The sequence below is a fragment of the Colossoma macropomum genome, unplaced genomic scaffold (genome assembly GCF_904425465.1).
Source record: "Colossoma macropomum unplaced genomic scaffold, Colossoma_macropomum, whole genome shotgun sequence".
In the NCBI taxonomy this organism is placed as follows: Eukaryota; Metazoa; Chordata; class Actinopteri; order Characiformes; family Serrasalmidae; genus Colossoma; species Colossoma macropomum.
Genome location: NW_023494790.1, coordinates 28,044,492 through 28,061,717, shown reverse-complemented (window position 1 = coordinate 28,061,717; position 17,226 = coordinate 28,044,492). Strand labels below are relative to the sequence as shown.

Here is a 17,226-nt window from a genome sequence, read left to right as displayed (position 1 = left end):
TATATATATTATGTACATATATATATATATGAAATCCACTGAGATGCACAGTTGTTCTCGGTGACTCTGTGCTTGCTTTCTGCTTCTAATATTTGACTTTGTTTGCCAAAGCCCAAAGCAGGGCGGCGTTGTGGAGCCAAATATCGCGAGATTTCATCAGAATTCCAGCATGACCGTACGAGAGTGGAGTCTCCCTCCTCCGTTGGGAGAGATCCGTCCAGCCCGAGGAGCTGAGGGAGAGAAAAACGCACATTCGCGCAACTAACGCCGCCTGTCCGCTTAACAAACCCGGCCCAGCCCGGCTACCCGTGTTCCGCGAGGGTCATAACGTTATGTCGAACCCGTAACGTTTTAAAGCCAAGAGAAAAAAAACATGCGGTTGCGACGGAGACAGAAACGGACTGTGAGTAGCGCAGAGTTACTAGGAGACATTTCATTAGCTTGTTAGCTAACGAGGCGGCTAGCTTAGCTCAAAGAAGCGGCGGTGGTGAACTTCGAAGCTAGGGAACGATTGTAATTAAACTCAGGCTACCTCATCATTAGTGCTTTTCATTTTCATTACCAATGGGATTTTGGCATCGCCACACAGAAAGCGTGTTTCCGGCTGAAGGTTGAGGTGGCGAAGCGCTTGTGTGGCTGTTTTGTTTACGGCTCTCTCACGGTAACAGTGCTGAGCAGCGCTCCTTAATCACTCCGTGTCTGCTCTGCTTTGTGAATGCAGGCCATGGACTGAACAGCCTCCACCAGCCAAAAAGGTAGCTAACGTGCTGGCTAGCTAGCTGTCTGTTTATACAAAGTCAGATACAGACCTGTAAATTTTACCTCGCAACTCCCAAGCCAGCTGAAGGAGGAAAACGGGGCTGGATCGTGCAAAAACCTGTGCTTCGGATCATGTTTTGGATGGTCGAGTCTGTCATAAATTGGATGAGAGACTTGTGAAGATCACAACCGGATTATTTCATTCCGTTTGAGCCGTCAAATTTGGGACCTTATCTGAGGGAGCTGATTAAAATAGAGGGCTACGATGTCTGCTGCAAAAGAAAACCCTTGCAGGAAGTTCCAAGCGAACATTTTCAACAAAAGCAAGTGTCAGAACTGCTTTAAACCTCGGGAGCTGCATCTTTTGACCGACCAAGACCTAAATCAGGTAAATAGTATTGACTGGGTTATGTTTGCTGGTCAGTGATCAGGCTGGGCTCTTCTTATTCATTTCACACTCTACCTTAAATGTGACTAATTCAGTTAATTAATTCAGTTATGAAATTGGCCATCCCAAACAGGATTAAGATTCCCAGGTCGAGTTGTGTAACCATCAGAATATCTAAAACTGTAGTCAGCTACGCTGACAAATGAGTTTCTAGCAGGATTACAGGTAATTGTCAAATGTTAGCGCTTGTTAATGGCAGAGGTGTTTGACAGATGGTGTGAACTGTATTAGTTTATTCTTTTAAATGTCTTTTTTTTATTGAAAGCCATATTTTCACTGTCAGATGGATGGATGGATATTTTCGCTGTTTCAGTTAGGATGCTTATGGACCGCTTTGTCCTCAAACTGCTTTCAGCCATAGCACCATTGCGAAAAAAAAAATGACCTATGTTATATGGCCTCTGAAAGACTGGGTTTGATTTTTTTTTTCTTGCCATACAAGAGGGTCAGGCTGTGCCTCGGTGAGAACTGAATCTGCTCTTTGCCCTTGTTCGCCCCTGTTTGAATGAGTCAGTTAAAAAGAGTGAGTAACAGCATTAATGATAATAATGACATCAAGTTGTGCTAGATGGCTCAGGATTGTGCTGCTTTGGGCAAGTCAGAAGATAATTTGAATGTTTTCTGGGTTCTGCTGATTGTGAGCTTTCTCCAGACAGCCCAAAACCCAATGCAAGTGGTGCCTTTTGGCTTATTTGGCTCTTTTGGTGAAGAAGTTTATAGAAACTTGAAACATGAAATTTTCCTTCTGTCAAATACGGTAACTTTAGACCCCACTTAGGAGTTGCCAAAACACTTGAGGACATACTTCAGCTCTGACTCTGAATTCACCAAAATAAAGTATTGCAAGTTTGGGTTTCGAGATTCCATTCTGAAGGACTGTGGCGGCTAGGCAGTAACAGTTGAGGGTACTTAAGTTTGGATCTTATAAATGTAGTCAGTTCTGTTCCTTTTTAAGCTAGTCTTCATTCGGTTGTGTTACCATCAGGTTTTGTCCTGTAGCGGAGGAAATTTTTAAGCAGGTCTGCAGTGCTGTGTTTATTTCAAAACAACAGCCATTCACAAATTTGTCTCCTTTAGTCAAGAGTAATGGAGTAATCTGACCAGCCTGTGTCAGCATCCAAAAAATTGTCAGCTTCCATTTTGTGGAGCCATCCTGTAAATGGCTTGCTGGTTGCCAGCTTAAAGAGTTCAAGAGAAAGCTGTACTCCTGCCAAGCGTTCAGTGATCAGGGTACCTTTTAAAGACAAGATCTCGGGACTTATTTCAGGTGCTTCATGACTTTGCAGTCTTCGTAGCACTGCAGTCTCAGCTGCTGGAGTTTAGGCCTGAATTGGTTGTTCTGCCTCAGTGTCTACAATTTCTGTTTTAGGGTATGTAAGAAGGGATCTTGAAATTACTTTAATTTAATTCAGCAAAGAATGAGCAGAATGAGAGGGTGTTTTAGACCAGGGCTGCTCAAAGCAGCGCCTGTGGGTCCAAGATGGGAATGAGGACCTTTGATTAGGTCTGCTGGAAAATAAGTGAAATGCAAATGTTCCAGCACTGTAGCTCAGCATCGCTTAATCGTTTTGCTCTTTTGGATAAAAATAAATATGCCATCAAAAATTGCTTTGGAACATCAGTCTAATCATCTGTTGATGCCAATGTTTTGATTTTAGGAAGAAAAATTATAATGGATCCCAGAAAAAAAACAGTGGAAAATTACGCCATGCAATTGGCAGGGACAGCACTTTAATGAGAAATCGATGTAGATCTAACTGTCATTATAGAAAAACTATGAATAAACATACTCACATACTTATAACTCGCTTTGAAGCCTGCCTACCTTCTTTATCTTTATTTTGTTTTGTTTTATCTTTTTTGCCCCGTCCCACTATAGCCATTAGACTTTCACCTCACCCAAGACAAAAAAAATTTGAGCACCCCTGTTCAGACTGTTAAGGGAAGTTACATACTTTAATCGATCCCTTGCACTCTGCCAGGACAGCACTTTGAGCAGAACTGAAGACCTATAGCAGTGTCAGCATCTTGCTGGACACGTGAGAAGACTGTGTGTAATTAACTGCAGTTAACCCTTGCTCTACGTTGTCCAGATTACATCACTCATCAGTCTCCCTCAGACTGATGTCATGCTGATAGATATGTCGTTCAAAAGATCTACCATGAGTGTGCATATAGAGCTAAAGACCTGCTTGTGACGTAACTGACAATGTATGCTTGCGGCTCGAGAGTCCAACAGGGGACTTTGATTTAAACTGGTTTACTAACTTCAAAAAATGATATGAAACATGCTCATCTGGATCGTGTAATTAATGATGATAGCTAAAAAGCTGATGTGGTTGGATGTTTGTACGTTATTGTCAAGATATGCGTTGCTGCTTCACTTGATTACCAGTCAGTGTGGTTGAATATTATTGGTAACAGATATTTGTTCATCTGCGATTATTGCAGTGTTAACTTGCTGATCAAACATTAACAAAATAGCCTGTTCTTGGCTGCTGTTGTTCAGCATTTTTGCAAAAACACGTTTTTTTCTTTCTCAAAGTCAAGACAAATTTGTTTGTTTTTGTTTTGTTTTGTTTTGTGTAAAGTTTTAACTTTTACAAGTGTGCTTGTGCAGCTGTGCGGTAGCCATTTGAGTTTTGATTTTTCTTTTCTGTGGTGGGCAGCAGGACAAATAGATGGATGTACGCCTGCTCTGGGTATAAGTAACATGGCTACAGGAAGAGGATGTATAACCATATAAGGATGTAGATAGAATGTAGAAAGAATAGAGAATCAGTTTTGAATGGATATTAGCCAGGTTAATGAAGCTTGTTGGTTCAGCATTTTGCAGTACACAAAGTCTAAAGTATCCATCTTTTTCTTTTCGGTCATTCAGAAATAGCTCCTCTCTGTTTGGTTTTCACTTCCTAACTTTTCATGTCCTACTAATATTAAACATGTTTCCTCCACGTTTGAGAGAGTTTTCAATCAATGTTGGAGCCCTAATCTGTATAATTGTATAGTGTGTGAAAATGGCACTGCTCTATATTTTGCAGTTCTGTTGGTTGTGTTTTAGAGAGTTTAAATTTAAAATATGACCAGCCCTCTTCTCATGTCAAACATATCTTCTGTACTCTTACTTCAGAACTGCTCCACTGGTACTGCATAGGTTACGTGGTGTGTTTGTTCATTTGCTTAAACATATTTACTCATGGTACTCATAGTAACAGACCTTCAAACCTGCCACTGCAATGCAGCGTTATTATTTAAGGCAAGCTGTTTAAGTGAGAGACTTAACAGGTGAAAATCCCCATTGAGATTTTGTTGTTTGGGTAACAGAATAACAGTTAACCATTAACATCTCTAGTGTCAAGGGGATTAGTGTCAAAAACATGACTCGTTGACACAGTAAGAAAAAGCTACAATAAAGGGAAGAAATCTGAAATCCAGTAACAGTAGATGGACAGGTACTTGATAGATGTCAAGATAAATAATATTTTAACACTGACTATAAAATTTATGTGAACAGTGTGCATCTTTTTGATAATGAACGAATGAATGAACAAGTGCTGTGAACTTCATAAAGCTGTTACCTGTCATACAACTGTAGTGGCTAGAAGGGTTTAACTGGTATACTTAAAACCTATGTTTTGGACCAGTAGGACAAAGTATTTAACAGTTCATGAAATATTCTGTTAGATGAAGATCAGTAAAATCAAAATTTTATTAAATTGTGTAAAATGCTGATATTTTAACACTGTAGCATCTCCTAAACATTTGTGCTTTTCTGGAGTACAAGAAATATGATGAAAATATGCTTAAATGCAGAATAGCAGTGACTCACTGGCATATACTTCACTTTTAGCCTGATACAAGTTATGTTTTGTGAGATGATCAACCACAGTCGAATAGGTTGTTCAGGCAGTAGCCAGTGAGGGGTACATGTGTGGTGATAGAGGATTTAGGTGTAGTACAGTGCTTGGCAACAGTAATGATTTCTGTGCAAAAAAGTGATATTTGTAATACCACTAGAACTGCTGCCTAATAGCTGGTTTGCCTATTCATTAAGCATCAAGTAGCCTATAATAGAGTATCAGCTACAGGGGACTGTCCGTACAAAGAACCGAAAGGGCTTTTCTGTTGCTATTGCATTGCAGAAGAGTGCTAACCATTTTGTGAATGATTTATATTTGACATGCATGGTTATGCTATCTAATGCAGCTTTAGCGTTTAGGGATAACATTACTTACAGAGAAGATATGTTTAGAGTTAAATTGCTGGGGTAATAGTGCATTTCTTGTGCAATTGTACTATTATCATGCTACTGAATTACTTCTTATTGAACGTTTGCATTGCGTTGTGCTATTTTAATGTTACTAAATTATCTGTTATCGAATGTTTGCATTCAACAAAGAATCTAATCTTAACAGTAAGCAAGACCTAGCTTTGCTGGACCTTTATCAGCGGTATGACATTTGTGGAGACTTTCTCTCATATCACTCCTACTACTACTAATGAAGGCAATATCAGTAATAATAATAATAATAATAATAATAATTATTTATTATTATTATTATTATTATTACAGCTGCAATTACTGCTACTACTGTTACTACTAGTAATCAGAATAATAAATCCATGAAGACAGATTTAGCTAGCTCTCTAGTTTGGTTTAAATTAAAATAATATACTGTTTTCAGCATAGCAGCATGTCTGTCAGACTCTACGGTAATTTCTGCTTCTCGTCATAGCTTCTGAGTTACATCACGCTATCTTGGCAAACTCTTTACAAAGTGATCATTTTAAAAATGTTATTCTATTTCGTTGATTATTTGTTAGCTGTTTGTTAATAGTGTTGGTGGGGTATAATAATGTACAGAGCCACCTGCTGCTTGTCTCAGGCAACGCTTGTGCAGGCGCATTTCGGCAATGGGTATCAGTCAGTCAGTCAGCAAGTCAGTAAAAGACAGCAACCCTGCCACCCACAGTGAGGTATCATTGGTCACAGGCTGTTAGCTAATTGTAATTCATCAGTGCCCTACCAATTCAGCATAGCACATCAATATGACACTAACTCACATTTACAAAGAGCTGTGTTATTTTAAGATACTAGCCAATTGGCCAAAAGGCAGGTGGGTACAAAAGGTCATTTCAAAAGAGGGTAAGAGCAATTGCAACAAAGGACAGAAGCTTAGACAGCTGAGGAATGATAGTTGTCATAGTGAGTTCATATCTGGGAGTGAACAATAGTGTCTGAATGATGCAACCATAGCTCTGAGCTTAAAGCACTTTTTTTTGTTTCTTTATATGAAAAATGTCTGCTTTGTTTATCTGTAGACCTCCTGTCAGCATCAGGGAGCTGGGTTGCGGGGTGTGGGAGGTCGAGGCTTGATGTGGAGGCGAGAAGGGGGGACGAGGGCTTGTGAAAGGAAATGTGGGTTGGGAAAGTGGAGTTTCCCAAAGTTCGCTTGCACTTCAGAAGCAACACAGTCTGGAATAGGGGGACTGGTGAGCTGAAGCGGGGGGATGTGTCTCGAGGGGGGTCCCAAGCCGGCAAGACCCAGAGAGTGCATCCAGGGGTGAGAGGGATGCTGGGATAAAGCGGCCCGCTGGGAGCGGCCCGCGCCCCTAGGACTTAGCCTGGGAGGAAATTGGAAGTTAAACCTGATGCCGACAAGAGGGCTGTGGGGTTAGAAGAGGAGCTCTGGAGAGGAAGCAGGCCTTCAATGTGTGGAGGAAAAGTGCAGGGGTGTGCCGCCGTTCTCCTGGCCCCGTGGCTCTGCAACGCTGCAGTCACAGCTGTGTTTTGTTGTTGTGCTTCTTTACCCTCCTCGAAAGAGGAAGGAGCTATTGGTCCCAGTTCTTTTTTTGGATTCTCCCGGGTTTGGTGTGCCTCACAAAACTATACTAAATCGCTTGACTTGTCACCCACTGAATGACAGATAAAATGTGCACCAAGTTGACCTTCTTAATGTCATAGTGTGCTGAGTATGCAGGTAGAGCAGTGTTCATTTAGTTATCCTCTTTAATGTTTTAGTATAAAAGAGAAGGATATTGTGAAGATAAAAATCAATTTGCAGTGTAGTAGATCAAAACATTTTCTTGTAAAGCCTTTTTAGTCTAGTATTTCATTCAAATTCTTTATTTATTTAAAAGCAGGCAACACTTGCCCACATTTTTGGGAGTGTATTCAGTTTCAAGACCATTAGCTGAATGCTACTGTCATACTCAAGCTTTTCTGACGTGGCTTTGGCAGCGAACTTGTCTGGTCCTGCAGTGCTGCATATGCTTTCAGTGCTACTCCAACCAGCTTCTGATGTTTTGTTAGAGCTGAGTGTTAAAGCATCTGAATAGTCCCAAAGGTACATGTTGACCATGTGATAAATCTGCACAAATGCAGTTTTGCACCCAGGGGTCCATATAGAAAAAAGTAATGGGCACGATTTAGCGCTGTGACATCAAAAACACTCCTGTTCTTGATGAGTGTATATCCACGTCCATGGCAGTTATTATTTGAAACCCTTCTATGAATGGGAAAACTCACTGAACTGTACTTTACTGTAATTTTTTTGCATAATGTGTGTTGTTGTGTTTGGGTTTTACACATACAAGAAATGCCAGTACTATATAATGATTAATACCTCTTTTAATAGAGGAATCAAAATATGTTTGCTATTTTTCCTTCAAACCTTTTTTTTGTTACATAAACCATTCTAGAATGTGTTAATTAACCACTAGAACCTGACAAGCCTGGTACCAGGAACCAAAAGAAAAAAATGCTGCTCATTTAAATCTGCATGTCTCTGTCACTATGTAATTCCTTTTTTGTTGGATGGATCTTGTTTCTCCCAGCGAGTGCGTGAATTCGGGACTGAGTATTCCAGAAGCGTTTTAGTACAAGATGATTTATACATGGTAGAGGAAGCATCACACTGATTGCTCATTCTGCCATGATCTTAACACTTATTTGCTTTTGGGAGACCTGTCCCTGATCGTTATGCACTTATTATTTATGTGTATAATCAGAGTAACATATCCTCTGAATTAGGTACACAAGAATAAATAAAACGGCAGAAATAGCCACTTTTCTTCATCAGCCTCTTAAGGGATAAAAAGTTAGTAAAGAACATGAATAGGTTACATACATACAGTTTGACTAATTAAAATAGACCACATTTGTTGCTGATGTGCACATCATATCTGTGCATCTCTGTATGATGTCTGCATTGCTTAAATGGATCCCTATAAGACAAACACTGTTTTGTGTGTGTGTGTGTCTATGTCCGTGTTTAGTTGCAGTGCCATGTTAGATAAGTGCTGATCAGCTCCGGTTGTGGGCAGGAATATGATAGTGCTTAAGTGGTGTGGTCATGTTTGATTATATATATTTTATAGAATCTATTAAACTGTTGCTGATTTAACGTTTTATGTTCTTCACAGGCCAAACCTATCTATGGAGGGTGGCTGTGCTTGGCACCAGAGGGAACGGATTTTGACAATCCAATGCATAGATCACGGGTAAATATTTGGATGCGAGACATGAAATATTTTAAAAGTAACCGTAAGTCTCAATTTAAAACACTATGTTGAATAATAAATTGTAAATATTTTTTTATTACCCAAGAAATAACTAAAATGGCATAGAACAGTGCCTAAACTGATGCCTAAACATGGATTAAAAATGTGGATAGTGAACCAAAAAAAGCCTAAGCTAATAGTGCCACACACAAAATCACATTTTTTTATCTTCTAAACTAGCATCAGTGAAGCTTCAGTGAGTTGGAATGAACCTGTGCTGTCGCATGTGAAGCTGTAGCATGCTGAACTGCTGCTATCATCTCCTAGAACTGCTCCATATTTGAGGTTTTTAGATAATTTTAACATCTTAGCTTACAGCTTATTGCACAGTCCAAACATTTCAAACAAAAAAGCTACGTTAGGGTAGACATGTTTTGTATCTGTAAGCAAGATTCCTGATGTCATGTCATAGTCCTCTCATTGTCATGTTGTTGTTATTAGACTGTGATAAGTTCAAGCTCAAAAATTAGCTATTACATAGCGCTCCACAAATAGTTTTTCTCAGATGTACTGAGAAAGCCTGCATTTTCAATCAGAAAATGTGAACTATAGGAACACATTTCACACAAGTATCAGTCCGTATAACCTTAATAAGCACTCGAAGAGGAGTTAATCATTTAAAAAACACATTTTTGGGTGCAGAAAATCTCACAGCAGAAGATGTGCGAGAATGGAACAGGCAGCTTTTATTGTTACATTAGGCATCACAGTGTTTTTCACAATTAGGCACACAATGCTTCAAGACTTTTTCACACTGTATGATACAAATCACTATGTTTATTTTTCTCATTTTTGAAAGTTTAGTTCAGCCAGAAAAATGCAGTAGTGCCACATTAAAAATAAATTAATACAACTCAAAAGCATATTGTGACAAAATTTAAAGCAGTAATGATAAACTATCACTGTGTTGCCCACCCCTGTGTTTATATACATGTGTTTATGTTTTGTAATAGTTTGAGACAGCTGTTCTTCTGATCTTTCCCTTTCTGCAGAAATGGCAGCGGAGATTCTTTGTCCTCTATGAACATGGCTGTTTGCGCTTCGCTCTGGATGAATCGGTAAGTCCTGAGGGCGTCCTTACTATTTCTGAAAGTTTGCACAAGTGCTGTTAAACATTTCTCTGCTCACCACACGTGGCCAGACGTTTTCCCCACATTAATCTTTCTGACTGCTGACTGCCATCACTGATGCTTTATTTCTAAGTAAAAAAAAAAAACAACAGAACATAAGACTGTTTATTGCTGCCTTTATTACTTCCTAGCTCATTAAAATACAGACTGAAGGGAGTGTGGAGTGCAAAGAGGAAGTGATGTATCCTATAGCAGCGTCACAGGGAGGGCGCTGGAGCTAACGAGAGCCTTGCTTAGCCTGTTTGACTCACTGGAATGTGACATGGGTGACCAAATTAGCTGCCTGATCAGCTCAGAGATTACAGTGTTTGTATATAAACAGTGAGGCCCACACACAGACCTGTCATAAAGATCGAGAGCCGTGGGGCCCCACCATTGCGTCCCTGCAAACCCCAGCAGTATACCTCTGCTGATATTGAATTTGAATCCCTATCAGTAACTGAAGAACTGTTAGTTTATAGCAGGGCAATTCATTATTTGAATGCAGAGTAGCAGTAGTAGGCAAATAGCAGTGAGCCGGACATTGCCTGGCTGATGTCATGTTATCTTTTGAGATAGCTTGGAAGAGAAACTGCAGAGCTCTTCAGCAGCTGGTGAGGACATCTGACATCACTTCAGAGTACTATAGCTTTTCCTTCCATTGTAAGACTTTGAAAATTCTGTCAGGCCTATTGTCTTCACAGGCTTTTCATCTGTGCTGGGAGCCCTCAGGAAAAACCTGGAAATTAGGTCAGGGAAATGTCTGCCTCGCACACTGAAATTAAAAAATAAATTGAGGGTTTATGTTACTCTTCAGAGCTCACTTTGAAAAACAAGCAAAAATTGACCGTTTGAAAAACAGTGACAGGCTTCTCAGAACTCTTCAGAAGCAAACAAGCAGTGAGAGCGGCCGTGGCAGTAAATTAGTCATAATTATTACTAGGCTAAGAGATGATGAAAAGGTGTTACTGAGGAACGTGCTATCCTGATCATCTAGAGGATGTTGTGTAGGTTTCATTCCCAAAACTGAAGAAGTTTTGGAGGTGGACCACTGTGAACAGTTCTGACTTTAAGTTTCTCTGAAATGAAGCATTTCACATCAGTCCACTCTGATTGACATTGGTTCACATCTTACCCATTTAATTTATACAGAAATTTTGAAAAATCATTTGAAATCCCCTTTAACCAACATACCTATTGACCATCTTTATCTAGATGACCGTATTTGCTAGCAGTTATTTTAACGTGCTGTCTAATGATAAATAATGATACAGAGTTATGTTCATATCAGTTAGTAAAAGCGGCACTATGTAATATTTTTTGTGACTGAAAGAAGTAGCATTGCTGAGTATGAAGAAAAAAAAAAACACTAAAATATGGAGTGTACCGCTGCGCCCTGTAAAGCCTGAAATTATCTCTTAAAAGTCAGAAGTACCAGGTTGGAATTGGCAGGAATTTTTGGACCACGTCAAACGTCTTTACATGTTAATGTCACACACAGGCTCAAAAAAGAAGGTCTGACTCGATGTTTAGGTCTCAAATGCAAACTCAGCATTACACTGATGAAATAGTAGATAATTCCCTTTCATCCTTGGAAGACACGTCCTTCACCAAGTTCTTTTCGAATACTCTTTCAGCATACTCGACCCCGCTTGTGGGGGTCCGAAGAACAACCAATGTCCTTTGGCATGTTGTGTGCAATTACATATTCTACCAGAGAGGTCTCCAAATCCCCAAATCCTACATAGTGTTGCTTTAAAGAGGTTGGCTTTTCTTAGCTGCTGACAGTTGAGCTTTACTGTATAGCTCTCACAATTGCAATGAAAAACATTTTGTGCAGAGATAAATATCAGTGCACTCTTACATGCAGTCATTTGTACTGTTTTATTCAAGTTTGCAAAGAGACTTAATATACAAGTCGATTAGCTCTCTGCATGTAATGTTGCCCCGAATGGCTTGTGTTAGCTTTACCTTTAACTCTGTTAGCTTATCTGAAGGGTTAACATTAGTTTCTTTATTAGGCAAGAAAACTTGATAAACTTGAAAAAAGTTTATGGCTAAAAGATTTCCCTGATTTAATTCAATTAAACATAGTTTCCAGAGTTCAATTTTTGTTATAACTTGGCCTGTATTCATATTTTATCAGTTCTCTATGTTCAGTATGGCCTTACTGAACATCATGTAAAGTCAGTTTATTTTTGAATAATTAAAACAAGTGAATCAGTTCAGAAAAGGTAACTTTATTTGGGTCATCAGTGCATTCATGTTTTTCTTTTTTTCCCGAGCAGACGAATGGAACTTGCATGTGAAAAGCTATATTTTCACTAGTATGGTCACAGATTTCTTTCATTGTCATCCTGAGATGTTTATATTTAGTGAAAATTCTGACAAATTCAGAGTTAATATACCCTGTTGTCCATCTTAAACTCATTTAAGGTGTTTATTCCCCTTAGTAAACTTGCACTGTTTAGATTTCCCCTTGAACAACTTTTCCTCATAGTTCAAATAAATATTAACTGAGTCTGCTTTAACTGTGTCTGAATATGGTTCAAAAAAGGTTTGAAGCAGGTTTATTTTGCTAATCCCTCTAATCCCTAATTTGTTTCCATAACTTGTCAGTGTAGCTAGGAGAACCTGGCAGAAGATAACCATTCATCTAACAGGAGCTAACAGGAGTTGTACGCTGTAAAAATTAGTTGCATTTACAGCCTTCAGTCCGAGCTCCTGATACAGACTGTTCTTGCTGTTAGATGGAGATGTTCTGAATGTGGAGTCTAGGCTCAGAAGAGCATTCCCCCCAATATGCCCATATTTGGTGAAACTGCTACAAGGGCTATTGGTGACGTTGCCATAGTCTGAGAACATTAGCCCCCTAAAACCACATGGAAATGTAAAATATGCTCTGAGATTTTCATTCCACTGAGGGCCTTACCACAATACCTATTTCTGTAACCAGACCCTGTGTTTAGAACGGCCAAATCAAATCATCTGGAGAAGACAGAGGGGCAGAGGGTCAGCACTGTGCTAGTTTTAAACTCCTCTCTGATGTAACAGATGTTCCAGAGTCAGCGAGAACACTTCATTTGCTTCTGAGAATGATGGACTGGCAGGCACTGAATGCCAGGTGTTGAATTAAATGCTGCTGTTTTATTACCGTGACATATTTCAGAGGTGTATTAGAGGGAGAGATTTGTAGTGAAGCTTAAACAATTTTTTTCTCTTGCTTTTCAAAGTTGGTGCATTTTGATTTGGTATACAGCAAGTCGAGGCACATATGCGCTGTAAAATGTGTGTCTACCAAGCGTTGTGGTTTCTGACATGCCTAAGTATTTTCCTGTGCAGTAAAGCCCAAACAGCTTGAATAAGCTTGTGATTTTCCTTGATAGATTCTCTTTAGGGCTGTTTTTGTTGAATAAGCTAACTTCCCACATTTTTAATTTAACCAGTAAGATGAGTAAGAGAAGATAATGTTGTTTTTATTGAGGTGAGATGGTAAACCTCTTAAAATCCAGGGCTTATTACATTTAAGGATTGTTATTCTGTAACTAAAAGGACTACAGTGCAAATGGGCTGAGTTATTTGCAAGTTATAAAAGTTTGAAAGTTTGGATGCATTGGTAAATCCTGGCCATTTAAGGGATTAAAGGGGAAAATGGGTTTACACCCCAGACCATACGGTTCACATATGGAAACTAAGCTGCAAAAAAAGCCTGCTTTGAGTTTTTAGTTTTTTGTGATGTCAAGAAAAATAAACACATTTACATGTATCTTTTTGAATGAGGCAAAACAATACAGGGCAGCCTGACAGTAAGTAAAGTTATTAATTTTTCAGGAGATGTTTCTAAGGAGATTAGATGTAAGACGATCCACTTGGAATAAAAGGAAGGTGTGGGTGGGGGAAATAAGTGAAAAACAGGACCAAAACTAGAGTTCAAAAAATTGTTAAATGATAGAGAAAATGGAACCACTAACAACTGTGCAAGACGTGGTAGACCACCAAAACTGTCACAATAAGATAAACTACTTAAAGCTTTTATCTTTGAAAGAGAGGAGAAAATCAAGCTCCACTTTTGCTTCAAATTTGAAAAAAATCCACTGATTTTTCTGTTTGTCTTTACATTGAGAGAAAACTCAGCGTTATGGGTCTGAAAAGATGTGTAGTTGTCAGGAGAACATTACAGAGGAAAGGAAATTGACACAAAATAAGAAAATTTGGAAATGAAACAAAGGAGCTGCTGGTGTTCTCAAAACAATGGACTGTCCACCCCATAGTCCAGACCTCAGTATGACGGAATGTGTATTGTGACCACTTGTATCATGAGAAGCAGAAAATGCAGCCAACTTCTAAGACTGAACTTTGCAAGTGTGGAGAAATATTCTTGCAGATTTCTTTGAAAAACTGAAAGCAAGTCTTTAAAAACAATGGAAGCTGTAGGTGGACGCACAAAATATTAAAAAAAAATATATTTAGTTGTTGAGGCTTCTGTGTATATTTTTGTCAAATACATTTTCAGCTTTTTTTCCTGATGCTGAAAATTAAATAACTAGCACTGAATGCCTGTTTTTTGGGAAATTAAACAAATGTGTGGTCTCTGACTTTTGCACAGCTCTATATTGTTTTTTCCACAGTTTGTGTCAGTGAGAATGTTTTCTTTTTCCATAATAACACTTCTAAAAATAATCACCTAGTAAAAAAAAGCGCCTGAGACAATGGAAGGATATGGTATTTGATCCCGTGTTTTGGAATCTGCCTTGAGATAATGTAAAACGTATGAATGGCAGACTTGGCAGACTTTACTCTCTTTGTGTTGGTGCCAAAATCAGACATTTCTTATTCTGACAGTATAGCTATGCTTTAGCCTGTTTACAGTAACACTTCTTTTCGTACTTCAGCACATTATTTGTTCTTTCTTTCTTCCACTGCCATTAATGTATTCATAGCTTCATATTTACTTCTCTAATCTAAAAGCTGCTTAAAGATTTGAACTTTGTCACACATACATTACATTCAGTGCAACACTGTAGGTTTGAGCTCCTAATGCTTCATAGTGCTCAGTATCTCTCATGATATTTGATAATACGACATCTCTCACCTCCACCGTTCTGTGCTCTTGGAGCTTTGTGCAGTGACGTGGTATTCTTTATTATACACTCTTGTGTCTCTTCCACTGCTGGTGTCTCATTACCCAGATTTTTCCCCCAGAAGCACTCTGTGTAGTGAAACAGAAACAGTGCTGCAGTTTGTAACTGTGACACACTGTAATTGCCATATTTGGCAGTCCCTGAGGTTTGCTGGCAGCTTTTAATAAAGCAGGATCACTTAAAATGGCCATAAAAGGAGCCAGGAAAAGACAGCACCTGTTTTACATCTAGAGGCCGCAGAATGTCTGATAACAGCTCAGGCAGAAATTGCAAGATGGTCCACCATGAATCTGAGGCAAAGAAAGATCCAGTGTCGGTGTATGGGTGCAGGCCAGTGTGCTGTTTGTGGGACCTAGCTGAGAGTTCTTGACTGTGTTGTGATGTTTCTCCTTCTTTGGAAGGAGTTAACAGATTTGTGCGCCACATGATTAAGATTTATTTTACACGTTCTGGTCTAATGTTCTAAGTTGTTCTGGAACCCTGTTTGTTAGTTCTTCTTCTGCTTCTTATTCTTCTGATTTTGATTCTCTGAATTTGAAATACTAAATTTGAAGGGAGGGTGCTGTCTACACAACTGGTGGTGGATGTGGCTACAGCAGACAATGACAGTTGTAAATCATGAACCTTTGGCCAGAAACACTTGAAATTGAATATGCCTGTGCAGCATTATCATTTAAGGATCAGAGTTGGGGTAGTTCTCCATAAGACAGTAACCCAAAACAAATTACTATTGACTTCTCTCAACCTGTAATGGGGAAACTGATGACTTCCTGCAAAAAGTAATTTCCATACTCATTACTTTACTTCCAAGTTACTCTATAAAACCCAGACAAGTCTTTACAAACTGTACAAAAGGAAAACTCAGTAGTCCTTTTCAGTGATTTATTTAGAAAGAGACAATCACCGTAAACATAATTTAAAAAGCTTGTCCTTCCTTTAAACAAGACCCAACCAGTTATGTTGAATAAAATCATGAACGGCTGGTGCTGTTTGAAAACCAGGAAACTGGCATCTAGAAAAGGTCTAAAAACAGCTGAACAAACAAATGAAATCTTTATATATACATTATAAAGCTTACAGACCTGTTGCTGAATGAAAATTGAGTGTGGTCTGTCTGTAAGGTTAGGTGTCTCGTCTTCAGGACAGGGTCTTTATCCCTCTGTTTCATATTAGCAAGATTAGATGCTTCAGTAGGATGAGTTTACTCTGCTTCTCATGCTTGTGCTGCGCTGCTCGTATTCACAATCAAAGTCATGCATTCAGATGTCGCAGGTAGCACGAACATACAAAAATTACATACAAGCATAGGCACGGAAAATCTGTAGAGGGAAAGTTTATGACTTAAATGTGTTGCTTATAATACTGTTTTCTTAGAGACCTGAGTAACCAAGTAAAAAAACTTTATTAGGTCAATAACTAATGTGATTACAAGAATATAAACTAATGTGTTACGTTAAAAAAGTAATCCAAAGAATTTAACGAACAGAAAGCTGTTTAACTGAAGGAACAGTTAGTAAATGTACTTCTTTTGGAACAGTACCATACCCCACATGCTTTTTATCCCTTTGTTATGATGTCGACCCTCATCATAGCTCAAACTTTTCAGGTGTTTTCTGTCAAATCAGAAGCCAGAATTCTAGAAAGACACTTTGGCTACTTTTACACAGCAGGTAAAAGTGGCCCAAATCTGATTTTCTCACCAAATCCGATTTTTTTTTTGTTAAGCTGTTCACATTATCTTTTAAATGTAATCTGTGTGCGACATTAGTTTCATCTTCGCCAGTATCACAGGAGCGATTCTAAAGTTCCAGTGGTTAACAGCTGGGCTCATCACCCACAGTGTGTTTGAGTTCACCGTAAAAAGGGCACGTTATTCGGCTACGGCCACTTCTTTTGTTTGTGTCCTCTTTTTTTTGTTGTTGTTTTTTTACTTTTTTTTGACGCTGCAGCCTTGTTCTCCTCTGACCATGTTCGGCCGTTTAGTTTGAAACCTCTTCAACCACAGAGCGGTTGTGATAAGCCTCTTCTAATTTTTGGTACAGAAACATAAACCTAAATGTTTGAGTCTCAGCAGCGTGAAATTATGACAAATGTCGAGTTGGACTGACATTGGACTGACGTCCGATCTGGCTGTTCAGACTGAGACGCATTGCTGCAGATCGGATACGTATCAGATTTCAGTACCACATATGAAAGCGTCTCAAAT

The 17,226-nt window shown here is 39.0% G+C and overlaps 1 protein-coding gene across 7 annotated transcripts in view; it reads left to right on the top strand.

Moving 5' to 3' along the window:
• The first annotated feature begins 184 nt into the window (after window positions 1–184).
• The window catches only part of LOC118809521 (myosin phosphatase Rho interacting protein), a 48,292-nt gene continuing 31,250 nt past the window's right edge, over window positions 185–17,226 (top strand). For 6 of the 7 annotated variants that reach the window (XM_036572926.1, XM_036572925.1, XM_036572919.1 and 3 more), the window contains exons 1-3: window positions 185–1,147; window positions 8,633–8,710; window positions 9,763–9,828. In XM_036572926.1, the coding sequence (XP_036428819.1) occupies window positions 1,025–1,147; window positions 8,633–8,710; window positions 9,763–9,828 (267 nt within the window). In that variant the 5' untranslated portion in view covers window positions 185–1,024. The remainder of the gene's footprint in view (window positions 1,148–8,632; window positions 8,711–9,762; window positions 9,829–17,226) is intronic. The other variant, XM_036572918.1, reaches the window with a different exon arrangement.